General features: G+C 33.5%; 1 protein-coding gene across 1 annotated transcript; it reads right to left on the reverse strand.

Moving 5' to 3' along the window:
• Nucleotides 1–16,557: 16,557 nt before the first annotated feature.
• LOC127079942 (uncharacterized) lies at nucleotides 16,558–17,313 on the reverse strand. The gene has a single exon (XM_051020291.1). The coding sequence runs from the start codon at nucleotides 17,311–17,313 to the stop codon at nucleotides 16,558–16,560; it is 756 nt and encodes a 251-aa protein (XP_050876248.1).
• Nucleotides 17,314–17,640: the final 327 nt, after the last annotated feature.

Below are 17,640 nucleotides of genomic sequence, written 5' to 3' on the forward strand. Positions count from 1 at the left end.
ATAGGTTTACTACTCTAACGCAATGCGCGCCTTTTTATAAGTGACAATAAGAGGGTTTGATTAGGGAGTACAACTCAGTTCTGAATACGCGAAAGCGACGGTTCCTGTTAAATTAGTTCTTTTCAAAGTAGGAAACACTGCCCATAAGTAGCTCTACTAGCAAGTACTTGGATGATTAATTGATTACGTGAATTACATTCGACCCTGTCTTTATTAATTAATCTTTATTCAACACTTTACTTTTCATTGCACACTCCAAAAACACATATTTTGATTGCCTTTGATAAACACCATAACAATAGATAACGATAGATTGACACTTGGTCTCTGTGGATTCGACAATCTTTTACATTACTCTGACGCGTTCGTATACTTGCGAAAAACAACGCATCAATAACATAAATAATCTTGAATTCAAACATAAACGATATAAGAATCAATTTAAGCGTTTATCACTAGTCAAAGCGATAAACTAAATAAGTAACTCCAAGAGTTATTTTCTACTTACTTCAATAATGCTACTCCTGAATATCGGCATGATGCTCATGTAAAGGAAACATTCAAACAGAAGGGGTGAGAATTCACATTCAATAATAATAGGCATATACCGCAAGGTAGGATAATCAACACATAACACACTCTTACACAATTGCAATCATAGTAGAGTAAATGTATTCTCACACCAACTCATCAATCACACCTCATTCACATATCAATCACACACTAACTACACAACGTTAATATCATACACATTTATCTAAATATGCAACTAATACTCAAAATGAAGCTCCATGCAACTCGGTGCAATTGTATGCATGTGGTACAAACTCAACAATGCTTCACTCAAGAACTGAGTCCCTTCTCTAAACCCATGACCCCCCTCAATGATCTTGGGATAAGCCACTAGTCCCCTCTCTGAACTAGAAACCTGCTTCATGACACAACTCAACATGGTTGTATGAACATGTTAACAAAATTCAATGTGTTAAGACCCCTCTTCTGATCCTAACATACATGCATTGATAAACTCGTGTAACCCTCTCTCCCGGATTACCACAACAAGATACTTATAAGATCAACAAGTATTCAAGAGAAAATATAGTAATATGGCACAACATCAACAACCCGTCTATACACAATCATCTCTCATAAAAACTGATAAAATCAATAAAAAAAATTTATTATCATTTAAATCATGCTAAACAACCCCTAACACTATCCAACGGTAGCCAATAGTCCCTAAAACTAAAAACAAAATCAAAAATAATATTTTATGAGTTCAAAACATTTCAACAGAGTATTTTTATTAATTTATTTTATACTCTTAACTCGTAAAAAGATATAACACTATCAGGGACGAAGCTACATATGTAGTTATGGGGTCGCTTGCCCCCACTATAATTTCAACATAGATATTGTTTCATATATTTTAGAAATATAATAGTTTAAGTTATATTTAAAAAACATGTTTCCACTAAATTTTTAAACTTCAAATTTTATTATCGGGTAATATGGTATTAATTTATCTAGTTTATTTATTTTAAGATTTTTTAGTCAATTAATTTTAGATCTTAGATAAAAAATAATTGGAAAAATAAATTTTCTTAATCATCGTTATTTTAACTAAAAACAAAAAGATTAAGATGTTTATCTTAAAATATTTTTTAAAAACAGAAAAAATAATTGCATACATAAAATATAAGTTTTAAATAAAAAATTTATTTAAAATATATTTTATAATGAGGCCTCCACTACGTAAAAGTTCTTATTCCGTCACAGAACACCATATAATTATAACTCTACTAAGTTTTTAAATAACTCTAAACAACTCTATTACAATTCTTACAACTCTAAAATAACTCTAAATTACTAAAAAAATACTCTACCGACATTTCTTACATATAAAAGTAACTCTTATGAATTTAATCGACAACTCTAACAATTCTATGAACAACTTTAACAAAATTGAAAATAACTTAAATTAGTAAAATAATTCAATTATTTATCACTTACTCAGAACTTTTAAAAATATAATATTAATAATATTAAATCATTATTATTGGTTATATTATTATTACAATATATATATATATATATATATATATATATATATATATATATATATATATATATATATATATATATATATATGAATATATATATCTATATATATATATATATATATATATATATATATAATATGAATATATATATATATATATATATATATATATATGAATATATATATATATATATATAGATATATATATATATATATCTATATATATGAATATATATATATATATATCTATATATATATATGAATATATATATATATATGATAGGATATATGAATATATATATATAATATATATATATATATATATATATATATATATATATATATATATATATATATATATATTCTATTCATATATATATATATATTCATATATATATATTATATATGAATATATATATATATATGATATATATATATATCTATATATATAGATATATATATATATATATATATTATATCTATATATATATATATATATATATATAATATATATATATATATATATATATATATATATATATATCTATATATATATATATATATATATATATATGGAAAGTAATGATATATTCCATTGAAATTATCACCGATCACCGTACGAATATCGATTCAGATTTATATGCATCAAATCATATGGAATTAACATTAATAAAATCAGTAAAACATCACCTCCTTATAAAAACTTAGAATTTATCAATATGATCATCCCAATTTGTGGTTAAAGACTCCTTTACCTTACCCCTATCCCTGATGCATAAACCTATTTTATTTTAAAAATTATTCTTCCTCCTTACCTTAGATTTTTCTTCCAAACTTCTTTAATATGTAATACTCTTTGCCCTAACTTTCTCTCTCCTCTAATCTCTTTTCACTCTTTTTTTTATGTAATGTCAAACTCCGCATTCTGATTCTCTTTTATATATATATATATATATATATATATATATATATATATATATATATATATATATATATATATATATATATATATATATATATATGTAACGATATATTTATATTCGATTGAAATTATCATTGACCGTCGTACGAATATCGGTTCAAAATTATATGCATGAAATCGCACGAAATTAACATTACTAAAATCAACAAAACATCAATTCCTTATAAAAACTTAGAATCCATCAAAACGATCATTCCTATTGGAGATTAAAGACTCTTTTACGTTACCCTTGATGCATAAACCATTTTTATTGAAATTTATTCTTCCCCCTTACCTTAGATTTCTCTTGCAATTTCTTCCAAATTTCTACAATGTGTGCTATTCTTTGCCCTAACCTTGTCTCTCCTCAGGTCTCTTTTCACCATTTTTTCTTAGTAATGTCAAACTTCCCATTCTAATTCTTTTTTACACTAAAAATCTAGTATTTTTTTTGGCTATTCTTAATATACCCTCACTCTTCTCTCTAATCCCCACTATACCTTTAATATCTTTACATCTATTTTATATTATTTTATTTACATAATAACAGTCAAATCATTATTTTAAATAATAAAATAATTCTAATTTATTTCCTCTTTCTGTAATTACTCTCTACACCATATCATAAGGCTACACACCCTTCCTCTCATCCATATTTATTTAATTATCTACATATAATAATCAAATAAACACTTAAAATTATAATTAAATTAAATTTTTTTTTTTACTAAAAATGGGGTGTTACACGAATCAACTTAGGTCATGAGAAAGAGAAGTGTTTTAGTTTCTCTAGGGAATCATGCTTTTAATGCACCATATTTTAATCGTCTTTCGGGAGATTTTATCATTACGGCTCCTCGGGAGTAAAACACTTGAGTGTTGCTTTTGAATGACTAGACGTGTTTGGTGAAGTATGTTTTCATGCTAGTTTATAGTCTCCTTTAGAAGGGTCAGTGTCATGTTCTTTTTAAGTTAAGAAGTTACCTTCTTCTTTAACTTTGTATTTTCCTGCAATTGTAAAATTAGTGCGATTGGGCACGAAATCACAAAAAAGTATTCACAAGTCTCAGAAGGATACTCCATCTTCTTGGGTGGATCGTGTCTAGTCTTCTGTTATTTCTGCTTTTTCTAAGGTCGGTGATCTTGATGACGCTTTTGCAGAAGTTGGTATGTCCTCCTACTGGGGAATCTTGAGTCCTTATGAAGATGAAAGAATATGTGTCAAGTATGGAGATTGTACCATTACTTTATATGAATGTGTTTTCTCTATCACATGCATTCGTCTTCATTTTACTGTCTTTGAGGTAAAAGTTATGAAACACCTAATAATGAATCATTCTTTGCAGCAAGTGAAACACATCCACCACCCTTTGACATTTTTCGGAGAGCAAATTCGGCCAGATAAAGCTGTCAAAGATGGGGGAATCGTTTTTATGCGGAAGTAGACCCATCAAGGACCTTTTATTTCCCCCCATTTTTTGTGTACTATTTGTATTGTACCCTGCAATGAAGGAGCATGTAAACGTACTTATTTATGGAATGAAATGCTATTTTTTTTACCTGTTTGAAGTGTTTTTGTGGAATCTTGAGTGCATAGCTCTAGAGCTTTGCGAATTTACATGGTTTTCCCTTGAAGTTAATTGGACATCACTATGGTCGTTCCTAGTCAAAGATCGGCTTCCCTTCCCTCTACTAAATGAAAACCCGGTCAAAGGTAACATGTGGCCAACCAACTACAACATCTGGAGTGGTTATCTGCTAGATGGGGGTGGGTCGTGATTTCCTATGCAGAAATGATCATTATGGTAGGACGTGTAAAATGTATCTGGAAGCACCCCTGACATTAGATGGGGAATTGATTACTTTAGTCAGACGTACAAAGCATATCTGACAATACCCATGACTTTAGGTGGGGAATTGATTGATTTAGTCAGACGTGTAATGTATCTCTGACAACACCCGTGACTTTATGCAGGGAATTTTTTGCTTTAATCGGACATGCGGAGCCTTTCTAACAACACCCCAGAATTTAGGTGGGTAATTGACTGCTTTAGTCAGACATGCAAAATGTATCCAATAACACCCTTGACTTTATATGGGGAATTGATTGCTTTAGTCGGACTTACAAAGTGTCTCCGACAAAACCCTTTAATTTATGTGTGGAATTGCTTGATTTAGTCGTACGTGAAAAGCATCTCCAACAACATCCCGTACTTTAGATGGGGAATTGATTTCTTTAGTCAGACGTGCAAAGCGTCTCCGTCAACACCCTTGACATTATAAACACACTGAGCATTGATATCTTTGGTCATACCCCAAATTTTATGTCGCTTTGCATAGTCATAAAGAAGATAATATTTTAGAAAACATCAATTTTATTTACTCTTTCCATATATATATATATATATATATATATATATATATATATATATATATATATATATATATATATATATATATATATATATATATATATTATATATATATATATATATATATATATATGTGTGTGTGTGTGTGTGTGTGTGTGTGTGTGTGTGTGTGTGTGTGTGTGTGTGTGTGTGTGTGTGTGTGTGTGTGTGTGTGTGTGTGTGTGTGTGTGTGTGTGTACATGGAGGTAAATGATGCATGCATAACCTTTGATATGATTAAAGAATAGGAAACATAACCAGGAGGGCCAAATTCCATTTATTCCTTTGTTCTCTTTGGATGGTTCAATATCTTTTTATAGAATATACATCATGTTGAGTTTCCCAATGAAAGAAACAACATTGATCTCCATGGCTATACATTCTCATTAATCTTTATGGATAACCTGATATATTCTTTTCGCTCCCTCTAGGTCAGCACTGATGGTGGCCGGTTTTCCCTGCAGGTTGTGATATTTAAGCTTAAGGTGAACTGACGACACAATATTGTCCAGTGTGGCTGAAAAAGATTGTCCCAAGATATAATAGTAACTACTCTTGCAAGGAACAATAAGTAACTGAGAATTTATCGCCTAGAAGTCTTTTCCATCACATATAGAAACCATCAGCTCCACCTATCCAAAGGGACGAGTAGTGGTTCCGTTGGATGCCTGGAGATCAGAGACTTGGTATTATGGAAGCTATGTAGGGAAAATTTCCCTTACTCGCCTCCCTACTTTCTCCACTTGTTTCGGCCTCCGTGGTCTTCGAGGGAGATTTACCTTTAAGCGATTCCTCTCTATCCCACTTGCCCCCTTGACATACCTTGTTAGTCAACCTCTTTTCATTATCCTTTCTATGATATCCTTCAGTTGGATGCAATCATTAGTGTTGTGGATGTGGCTCTGGTGGAAACGATAATATTTTGATTTATATGTCTGAGATGTCTCTCTGATGGGTTAAGGAGGTTGATTTCCCTTTTTTAGAAACTCAATATTTGCACAGTCTATCTAAATTTTCTCTCATGATTTTGTCAAGGGGGTGTACCTATCATACTTCCTCAGCATACCTTAGCCAGAGTCATCTCAGCATCGATGAGACTCCTTCCTGACCGAGCGAATGGAGTGAGACTCGATAGAGGTGGGGTCACTACTATACATAATACATTTTATGATAAAACTTTCACCTCACTCAACAAAAAATCGAGGTGTAAACCATAAATGTGCCACATTTTAACTTTTTTAAAATAAAAAATACTACTTATTCCCTCGACTGAGTTGACAACCGAGGGGTAAAGTCTTTAGTGGACACGCCTTCGAATTTCAGCAACTACATATTATCCCCTTTTAATTTTTTAATTTTTTTTATGACCTATTACCTCGGTTGAGCTAAAAAATGAGTGGTAAAGTATTTAGAGGACACACCTTCAAATTCCAACAACTGCATGTTATCACCTTTTAATTTTTTTATTACCTATTACCTCGGTTGAGTTGGAAACAAGGTGTAAAGTATTTATATGACACACATTCGAATCCTAAAAACTACATTTTATCATCTTTTAACTTTTTTGACTTATTTCTTTAGTTGAGATGGAAAATGTGGGATAAATTATAGATTTTTATTTTATATTTTATTTATTTATGGCCAATTTGATGAAAAAGTTAAGTAATGAATCTTAGCCATCCATTTATAAAGTAACAGTGGTCAAAACATTGTCAACTCATCAATTCACATGAAACATTAGTGATCCGTGTGAAATTCTCATTAGCCAATCACAATGTGAATGCCATAACTATCCATCTTGGATGCAAATTGCAAAAATATATACTTAACATAATGAAAACAATTATAATGAAATAAATTGCATGAAGTACAACATCATTCTCTAGGATGGATTGCAAGAGCAGAAAAATGTTTCAAGGTTGGTTTCTTAATTTAATCTCTTCACTAGTAATTCTTTGTTAAAAATGTTAAATGTTAGTTAGGAAAGCATGAAAGTAACTTATTAATGTTAGTCGTTGTTGAATTAGGTAAAATGTTTAATATTGTTTTTTGTTGTTGTTGTTGTTGTTGTTGTTGTTGAGATTTAATATTTAATAAGTCTATTGATTTTTTTATATTTTTTTGTTATTGTTTTGTTTGTTGTTGTTGTTATTGTTTTAGTTGTTATTGTTATTGTTGAGATTTAATTTTTAAGGTTTCTATTTTTTTTGTTATTGTTGTTATTGTTTTGTTCAGATTAAATGTTTAAGGTTTCTATTTATTTTGTTTTTGTGGTTGTTGTTGTTGATTTTATTTTTGTTTTTGTTGAAATTTAATGTTTAAGGATTCTATTGATTTTGTTTTGCTCTGTTGATGAGGAAGATTTAGAATTTGTCAACAAATTTGATGCTTTGAAGATTAAAACGAAAAAACTTGGTAAAACTAAAATTTTGTAAATTAGACTTTACCCCCTGTGTATTATTTCCAACCGAGGTAAAAAGTAGCGCAGTTTTAAAAATCCAAAAATGTTGTTGGGGATTAAAGTCATGACTGTAAGACCCTAATTTTTACCCCTAAGATCCCTCATGCCATCTCATTAACTTGACATTGACATTGGGATCACACTTTGGTATCCTCCCCACCCATAATTCATTGGGTTTTCATTGGGAGAGATCACCAAGAATATTTGATTGTATCATACTTTATTTTTTATTTGTTTACTAACCAAAATCCAAAAATATGTTTAATGTATCTTTGTTTCTTTTGTAGGTAGTGTTGTCGCATCTCAAAAAACGCGCACACAAAACAGAATCGCTACCAATGTTATTTATCACGGGAGAGGAAAAGGAAACACTGAATAAACCTAAAGAAGGATGAATCTGATGATCTCGTAACCAAAAGACGGGTAATGGATTCAATTATACAAGGGGAAGGTATTAGCACCCTTCAGGTCTGTAGTATTCTACAAGATCCACTCTTGTTGTTATAATCAAAAGGATGTGTTTATTCTAAGACTTACTACTAGAAAGGGAATGCATGGAAACATTTAATTGTTAACAAAAGAAAGTTTTTATTATTACACTCGCTTAGGTCTCGCAACCCAATGCCTACGTATCAAAAGAATCAGAGCACCGTAGTTCTTCTCAATTTTTTTGATTTGTTGGTGCTTTTTATGGGTAAACACCCTTACTGAAAATTTTCATAAGAAAATCCAAGTGACAAAATAAATTTGAGTGATTGAGTATTTTGTCGAGAGAATACATCAAATGATCCACCCAAGGCAGGAGGTATCTGAGTACTTTTCTCTTATTGTTGAAAAAGTTCAAGTTGTATTTAGAAAGTTTTTGGATTTTGATTAAGAAATGGTTTTTGTTTTAGAATGAATGCAAAAGAGAGATAGAAAATCAAAGGGCATTCTAAAGAGAAACCTAATGTTGGCATGCAAACATGGTCCTAAAGTTAGGATAAAAGGGAAACATTTATATGGATTATCATGCAAAGATTGACCTAGGGTTAAGGATCAAGGGGACTGCCTAATGTTGTCATGCTTGGTTATGAAATATAAGGTCTACTTCAAATCAATCTTAACCAAGAATGAACCAAAGAAATCCTATGGGGAACATGTTATCTACACAAGGAAAAGAGATAAAGGAGGGATAATCCATATTAGGTCATGGGACAATAAACACCACAAAATCATATCTAGTCATGATACGAAGAAAAATAGTAGCAATCCATATCATGTCATGGGAGAACAAATAGAATGTAAACAATTGTAACCCATATCAAGTCATGGAAGAATAAATGAGGCAATAACAATCCATATCAAGTCATGGAAAGAAAATACAAACAATAGAAATCCATATCAAGTCATGGGAGAAGGTAAAAACAAATAGCAATCTATATCAAGTCATGGGACTAAAAGGTAGAAACCAGACAATTCATATCAAGTCATAAAGTAGTACAATTCATACCAAAAGTAGTCCATATTGAGTCATGGAAAAAACAGATAAAAGATGAACAAATCATGTCAAGTTATGAAAGGGTAGATGAAATAATAACAATACATAGCAAGTCATGGAAGAGATGAAGTAGAAGATAAGTTATCAAATCAAGGTGGGGTCTAAGAGTAATGAAAAAAGGTCATTCAAATTTACACACTAATCAAAGTCAAGTAACTTGAAGAACAAGTAGATATATCATCCTAGAAAAGGAATCCTTTATCAAAACAAAGTAATGTGGCAATTGGGATAAAAAAGAAATGGCATAAGTGTAACATTAGACTACACAAGGATGGATCCTAAACTTCTAAGAGTTTCAGCATCCACCAACCTAAAATTTAGGTCAGGAAAGAAAAGAATGTAGCTCTTAACCTATCATCATGATGAATGGTAATGGAGCACCACTTCAAAGAATCATAAGAACAAGATATAAATTTGCAAAAACTAAGTAAAACCTAAGTATAGGAAAGAGGAATAAAATCCAGTGGATTCATAATATTCAAAGCGGAATGCACAAGACAAAATCCACATAGGGCCTCCTAGAGCAAGTGAGACGTAAACAAGATAAGTAAGCAAAGAAAAACCAAGTGGAGATTCTCAAAATAGTTCTTATGGGTGGATTCAAGTCTCCTAGATGATGATGATGAAGTCAAGTGGGGAAAGGGGAGATCCCCAATGGTTACACAAATGCAATTCAAAACAAACAAACCAAATGCACAAATGTGACACAAGGAAACAAGCATGTCCTTCATAATTTCAAGAAAAATTATTAGAAGCAAAAATAAATTATAAAAAGTTAACCATAGAACGATGAGGTCAAAATCACAATATAACCTTGAGATATTCTCAAAAACCATGTGTAAAATATGTTCAAGTAATTAAATCATCTAGACTAGCACAAACAAGTAGTCACTACAAAGATGCCTTCAGAAATAGATTCAAAATTGACTTAAAATTAATAACCAAAGCAAGAATGAAAACTTAAAAGACCTATATACATATGTCTACAAGTGTGCAAAAATTGGGTCAAAACTCAAAAAGGAAAAATTAAAATCAAACCCTAACAAAGTAAGTTAGCATAGAAATATACATATAATAAAAAATGATGTAAAAATATTAAAATAAATTAAAAAAAGAAAATAAATAATATGAAAAATTAAATAACACTTGAAATTTCCTTCATGAATTTAATTAATATTTTTGGCCTACAAGAGATATTTTTAATAGAATTAAATACAAAAGGTTCAATAAAAATAAAAATAAATGAGAAATGAATGAGAGGGGTGTATTAGTAAATTTGGGAATATACTGATTAATGTATAAAACACTCATGGGCTCACAAATGGGGGGTGTGAATAGCGAAGCAATTGGGCCTAAAGACCAAGCCAACCCAAAGCTCCATTTTTGCAGCGTGACAAATGAAAGAGGAATTAAAATGTACAAAAACATGTGAACCTGGCCATCAATAGGCCACACCAACCTTAAGTCACTAAAAGACAAAACCCATCCCCAACCAATCAGAAACAACCAGCAATTCGTCCCCCACCTTAAGCCATGCAACATGAACCCAAAACCCGATTCCATAAGAAACACTTCCAACCCTAATATATTATTCTACAGTGCATGAAAACACATGAAATCAAAAGACAAAACGTAGAAATCATGGAGCACTTCAATGGAACTTCAAACCAATTTCAAAAATAAGGTATAGTTTAAGAGAAAAGTGGCATGGAAGTTAGAGAAAACTCATTATAAACAAATTTAAACAAGCTCAATACATCACATGTTTGAATACACAGATGAAAGTAAGCCACTTAAATGGTTCTAATCAACACTCTTAACCATCTATGACATGCATATGTTTCAAAATAGGTGTAATGTAAGGAGTGGATAACGTACCTATTGGAGAAAAGTCCATTGCTTATTGGTTCCAAATGAGCCGTAGAAACGAAACAATGAGGCTTGGTCCTTCTCTTCAAGCAAGGATGGTCGGATGAGTAGCAAGGGTGAATCCAGAAGTGAAATGAACCAAGACTCTCGTAGGATGTTGCAGCTTCCAAGTTTCCATTTTTTCTCCAAAAATGATCTCTCTTATTTAACTAGGTTAAGGTTCCCTTGTATATGTCTACAGATGAAGTGTTACTTTGCCCTTTTGCACACACCCGTTGGAGGGCAAACTGGTATAAATAATATGGAAGAGACCTTGGCATCAAAACTATGTTGGACTTGGGAAGAATAAAATTGTTATGTTGTCTCTTGGATGTTCAGATGCAGTAGGAAAGAGACATGTCTTATAGCTCGGGAAGAAATGTGTATGAAGCAAGCTTGGTCAAAAGCACATCTCCTTCATTTGGAAAACCTGATACATGACATGCATGCATGGGATATCATGTTGCTTGGCTAAAAGGAGTAAAGATTGAAGTTCACTTGAGTGGAAAATGGCCTTGCTGCAAAGGAATGTGGTCAATTTTCATGGATTCGACCAAAGAGATGATTTAGGAAAGCTTGCAACCTGGTGATATTGAGCCAACATAACTCCATGCTCTCTTAGCTAAAAGGATTGAATTAGAGCTTTTTGGAAAGAGGGGAATGAGAGGAATAAGTTTTATGTTGAGGTCGAATCCTAATAGGGTCTAGAACCTGGTGGAAAATGATCATGAAGTATATGGTTTGAAAAAATGAAAACGTGGAAATTTTTGACTAAGTACACAAGCCCTTCAAGCAATCCAAAGCCACGACTTCTGAGAGCAATATCTTGAGCTATGGTGTTCCAAATGATTTTCCCTTGGAAGTAATGGAAAGGAGGGACCTAATACTTTAACTTTCATGTTGGAAATCAATTGAGATGAAGCCCTTAAGGTCTAGAAAAATTGCCATGAACAAAGCTTGGTGATCGTGACTTGGGTACTTAGAAAATTTCTAAGTCTTGGAACAAATGTATGAAATTGGAACACCCAACTTTCCATGACCATATCTTGGGCTATGATGATCCAAATGGTTCAATATTGGTACCTTCTTGAAGCTTGGATGGAGAAGAACAAAATTCATGTTAAGACCAAATTGGTTTGGAGTCTTGATCATGTAGAACAAAGGCCATGAAAGTAGTTATTCACTAAGGCTAAACTTACCAAAAATAGTAAGTTTCAAAACCCTAGTTTCCACATTAAGCAACTTTCCATAATTCTTGATTTTTGATGAATCTCTTGACATTTTTGCTCAAATTTCACACATAGACCAATTTTGACTTGAGGAACACAATGTTGTCCAAAAGGATCAAAATTTGACTTTTTAATTTGCCTGGTTGACTTTCCCCTAATTGAATCAAACCAACAATCATCTGACCAATTGAACCTCTTACAAATGGAATTAATGACCAACCCTTTACTCATAGACACTTAGGAATACATGGAATATCATGGAATCATGTTTTGCTAAAAAAGTCAGAAATAAACTGATTTTATCACAAACCCTAATTTCAGTCAAAAATGACAAGATAAGAGTGCACATCTTCAAAACCTTGATTCTTCTAGGGAATGTGAAAAAACTTTGGAACAATGTTGTATTGTATGATAATAGGATGAAGGTGATCCAAAATTGGTCCATGAGTATGCCACGTACTGATATAATCAAAACTTCTAGCTTAGGGATCAAGGGATAAAAGAGTGTGACCCAATTCCATTTTCTTGCAATTCTCATTCAACTGATGGAAATGGACCATTTGAGGTGTCTTATGGAATGAGGAAACCCTTATGGCCTGAATGATCAAGAGGTTGAGGGTACCTCCCCTTCTTTGCATTGATTGTCACTGCTTTTCCTTCTAAAGCTTGAAGGAAAGCCCTAAAAGGGATGTCTTGATCTCAAAACTATAGAACCAATGATATGCATGAATGGATGCAATGGTAAACATAAGCCAACTATAGTAAAAAAGAAGAGGGTAAATTTTAGGGCACAACAGTTGCCCCTATTCAATCTTCTTGCACCGAAGAGTTTGAAAAGAAATGGCATTTTCAAACGTTCAAGGTGGGAGAGGATTGAATACCAAAAGAACCAAAGTTTGCACTCTGGAAAGGAGTCAAAAAGGTCAGTAAGCAAGTCTGAACCTCATTGTGTAAGTGAGCAAAATGTTTAATCACAAGGACTGCCACTCTAGTCGGGCACGCTCGTGAACAAAAGACGTTGCGCCAGAAAAGAATTTGATCACCAACAAAGATTACCAGGATAGAATGGGATTTAATGAAAATTACCAGGGTAGAACTGGATTTAATGAATATTACCAGGAAAAAACTGGATTTAGCAATTACGAAGGCTACCAGGCTAAACGGGTATGTCTGTGAACAAACGATGTTGGGCCAGGAAGGAACTGGATCACCAACAAAGATTACCAAGATAGAACTAAATTTAATGAAGATTACCAGGATAGAACTGGATTTAGCAATCATGAAGACTACCAGGATAAACAGGTATGTCTGTGAACAAATGATGTTGGGCCAGGAAGGAACTGGATCACCAACAAAGATTACCAGGATATAACTGGATTTAATGAAAATTACCGGGGTAGAACTGGATTTAAAATGATTACCAGGATAGGACTGGATTTGAAAATGATTACGAGGATAGGATTGTATTTGAAAATGATTACCAGGATAGGACTGGATTTGAAAATGATTACCAGGATAGGAATGGATTTGAAAATGATTACCATGATAGGACATGATTTTGGTTGGTAGAGTCAAGAGGAATTTGTAAGGATGAAAAGAGACTGGAGATATACCAAAGGATGGATAACTTTGCCGGGGAAATAAAGGAAACATCATTGGCTTATGTTATGATGCATGTTTGAATTCTTCTATGGCGTAATGCTCCATGTAAAATGGGAATGCTACGAAAATTTTATGGACATGATGTAATGATGCATGATTTCGTATGAGAATAGATAAAACCACGAAAATAAATCTGCTGAAGACAAATCTAAAATACTGGGACTCTACGGGGAGGGGCTTTACAAAAATAAATTGCAAGCTCAACGGGCTCTTTCCGGAAATGAGGTGGACGGTTACTGGGAAGAAAAATATCCTTTCTATGAGAAATCTTGATCTAAAAGTATCACCAATAGGAATCTAATAGGGAAATAGGGAATTTCCAACCAAAGATGAAATATTGCTCTAGGGACTATACAATCTTCAATTATCACAACTACTGGTGGAAAAAAGGAAAAGCTGTGAGTTGTCCTTGCCGATTCTCGCTTTTGAACATCCAAAATCACAGCTAAAATGTCCCACGTATTGCGTAACCACTTTGTCTACCAACCCGACCACGCATAAAATCAAAACCATATTCAAATGTCTTTTTATCATATTATGTAAAGCCCAAAATTTCCAAATGCAATGATTATCGAAAATTCGGATGTTTTTGTAAACAAAAACAGGTAAAAGAGAAATAAAGAACACATTTTTGAATGAAAAGAAACTTTTATTAATTAAAAATACTCCTGTAAATAGGCCTTTACATTAGGAGGCAATTCCTAAGAAGAGGTAATTGCAAAAACAACAATAAAAGATTTAGTACAAGAATGGCAATGTGAAAAACGAATTCCCATCAGATTCCGATTCTGCTATAATTCCTTATGACCTCAATGCTCTCATCCCTTTGCTTTATGAAGAAAAATGATTCGAACTGATTCCTGCCCCTTTAGGTTTTCAACTTGTGATAGTATGAACAAATCAACTTATCCAAAATCAGACGTAGTTGTTCGCTTTAAATCCCAAAGTTTTTCCTGGATCACCCTTTCAGGTTTTCGATCCACCGGGATACCCTTTATTGCCTAAGCCGCCCATTTGGGTTTTCAACTTAGCGGGTGCACTCAATATTTATTTTTTGTTTTTATCCCTTATTTTTGCCCGAACATTCTTATTCATCATTTTTTGTTCGCCAGAATGCCCATTTTTGCCTAAGTTGTCGGCTTAGCGGGTCCTTTTTATGCGAAGTATTCTTTGACTACATCTGCGTTTAAAGGGAATGGAAAATCCTCACCATCCATAGTAGTGAGCATTATGGCTCCGCCAGAGAAACTCTTCCTTACCACATATGACCCTTCATAATTCGGAGTCCACTTGCCCCTGAGATTAGACTGAGGAAGAATAATTCTTTTCAACACAAGGTCACCAGCTTGGTAACTCTAAGGAGGAACTCTTCGATCAAACGCTTTCTTCATCCGCTTTTGATATAACTACCCGTGGCATATATCAGCCATTCCTTTCTCTTCAATAAGGTTCAACTGATCGAATCTGTTTTGCACCCACTCGGCCTCGTCGAGTTTTACATCTGTCATCATCCTTAAGGAAGGGAAATCAACTTCGACAGGTAAAACCGCCTCTATGCCGTAAACTAATGAGAACGGAGTTTCCCCAATTGAGGTACGTACCGAAGTCCGGTAACTGTGTAGAGCAAATGGTAACATCTCATACTAGTCCTTGTAGGTCACTACCATTTTTTGCACTATCTTCTTTATGTTCTTATTAGATGCCTCCACTGCCTAATTCATCTTTGGCCAATAAGGAGACGAATTGTGATGCTGAATCTTGATACTCTTGCATAATTTTGTCATCATCTTGTTGTTGAGATTGGACCCATTGTCTGTTATAATCCTCTCGGGGATCCCATAACGACAAATGATATTGTGCTTAATAAAACAAGTAACCACCTTCTTAGTTACGTTGGCGTAGGAGGAAACTTCCACCCATTTGGTGAAGTAATCGATAGCTACTAGGATGAAGCGGTGTACGTTTGAAGCCGTAGGCTCAATGCGTTCGATCATATCAATACCCCACATTGCGAAAGGCCATGGAGATGTCAGGACATTTAAAGGCATGGGAGGAACATGCACTTTATGAGCATAGATTTGGCATTTATGATATGATATGGCGTGAAGATGGCAGTCAGTCTCCATAGTTATCCAATAATAACCTGCTCTCAAAATCCTCTATGCCATGGCATGACCACTGGAGTGTGTTCCAAATGAACCCTTATGAATTTATTCAATAATTATGCCTGCTTCGTGTCTACCCACGCATCTGAGTAGAAAGGAGTCATGATTCCTTTTATACAACACATCACCACTTAAGAAAAACCGAGCAGACAGTTTTCTCAATGTTTTCTTTCAGGGATAGTTGCGTCTTTTGGGTATTCTTGTTTCTCCATGTATCTCATGATATCATAGAACCAAGGCTTATCATCCTGAACTTCGTCATTATTGTAACAAAAAGTTGGCTCATCCAATCTCATAATGCTGATGGAAGGGGCCTCATTCTCCCATTTGACCTTGAACATTGACGTTAGAGTGGCTAGCGCGTATGCTAAATGATTCTCTTCCCTTGGGATATGGTTGAATATGATCTCTTCAAAATATGGGATCAACTTCATCACATGTTCTCGGTATGGAATTAAATTTGGATGACGAGTATCCCAATCTCCATTAATCAGGATAATGATCAAGGCAGAGTCCCCATATACCTCAAGATGCTTAATTCTCAAATCAATAGTAGCTTCAATCCCATAGATGCAGGCTTCATATTCGTCCATATTATTGGTGCAATTAAAACAGATTATGGCGGTGAAAGGAATATGACAACCTGTGGGAGCAGTAATGACAACTCCCACACCATTCCCTAAAGCATTTGAAGCACCTTCGAACACGAGCGTGCATCGCGATCCTGGTTCTGGGCCTTCATCTGGGTCTGGTCGGGTGTAATATTCGTCGAGAAACAACACATCTTCATCGGGAAAATCGAACTCCATCGGCTGGTAATCCTCCATAGGCTGATGAGCTAGGTAATCAACAATTATAATATTCTTGATGGCCTTCTGAGTTGTATACTGGATATCATATTCTGTTAAAATCATTTGCTAACAGGAAACCCTCCCTGTAAGAGTAGGCTTATCAAAGATATATTTGATTGGGTAGATCTTCGAAATCAAAAGAGTAGTATGAGTCAACATGTACTGTCTTAGCCGGAGAGCAGCCCACGCTAGAGCACATCAAGTTTTCTCAAGCAATGAATAATTTGTTTCACAATTGGTAAACTTTTTTGCTCAGGTAGTATATTGCATGCTCTTTTCGGCCAAACTCGTCATGTTGACCTAATACACACCCCTTTGATTCGTCGAGGACAATGTGGTACAAGATTAAGGGTCTACCCTCCACTGGAGGCATAAGAACAAGAGGTTCTT

Source organism: Lathyrus oleraceus, chromosome 5 (assembly GCF_024323335.1).
Source record: "Lathyrus oleraceus cultivar Zhongwan6 chromosome 5, CAAS_Psat_ZW6_1.0, whole genome shotgun sequence".
NCBI classification, from domain to species: Eukaryota; Viridiplantae; Streptophyta; class Magnoliopsida; order Fabales; family Fabaceae; genus Lathyrus; species Lathyrus oleraceus.

Coding starts and splice junctions, on each gene's coding strand:
- LOC127079942 (XM_051020291.1), bottom strand. CDS start 17,313: ATGATTTTAACAGAATATGATATCCAGTATACAACTCAGAAGGCCATC.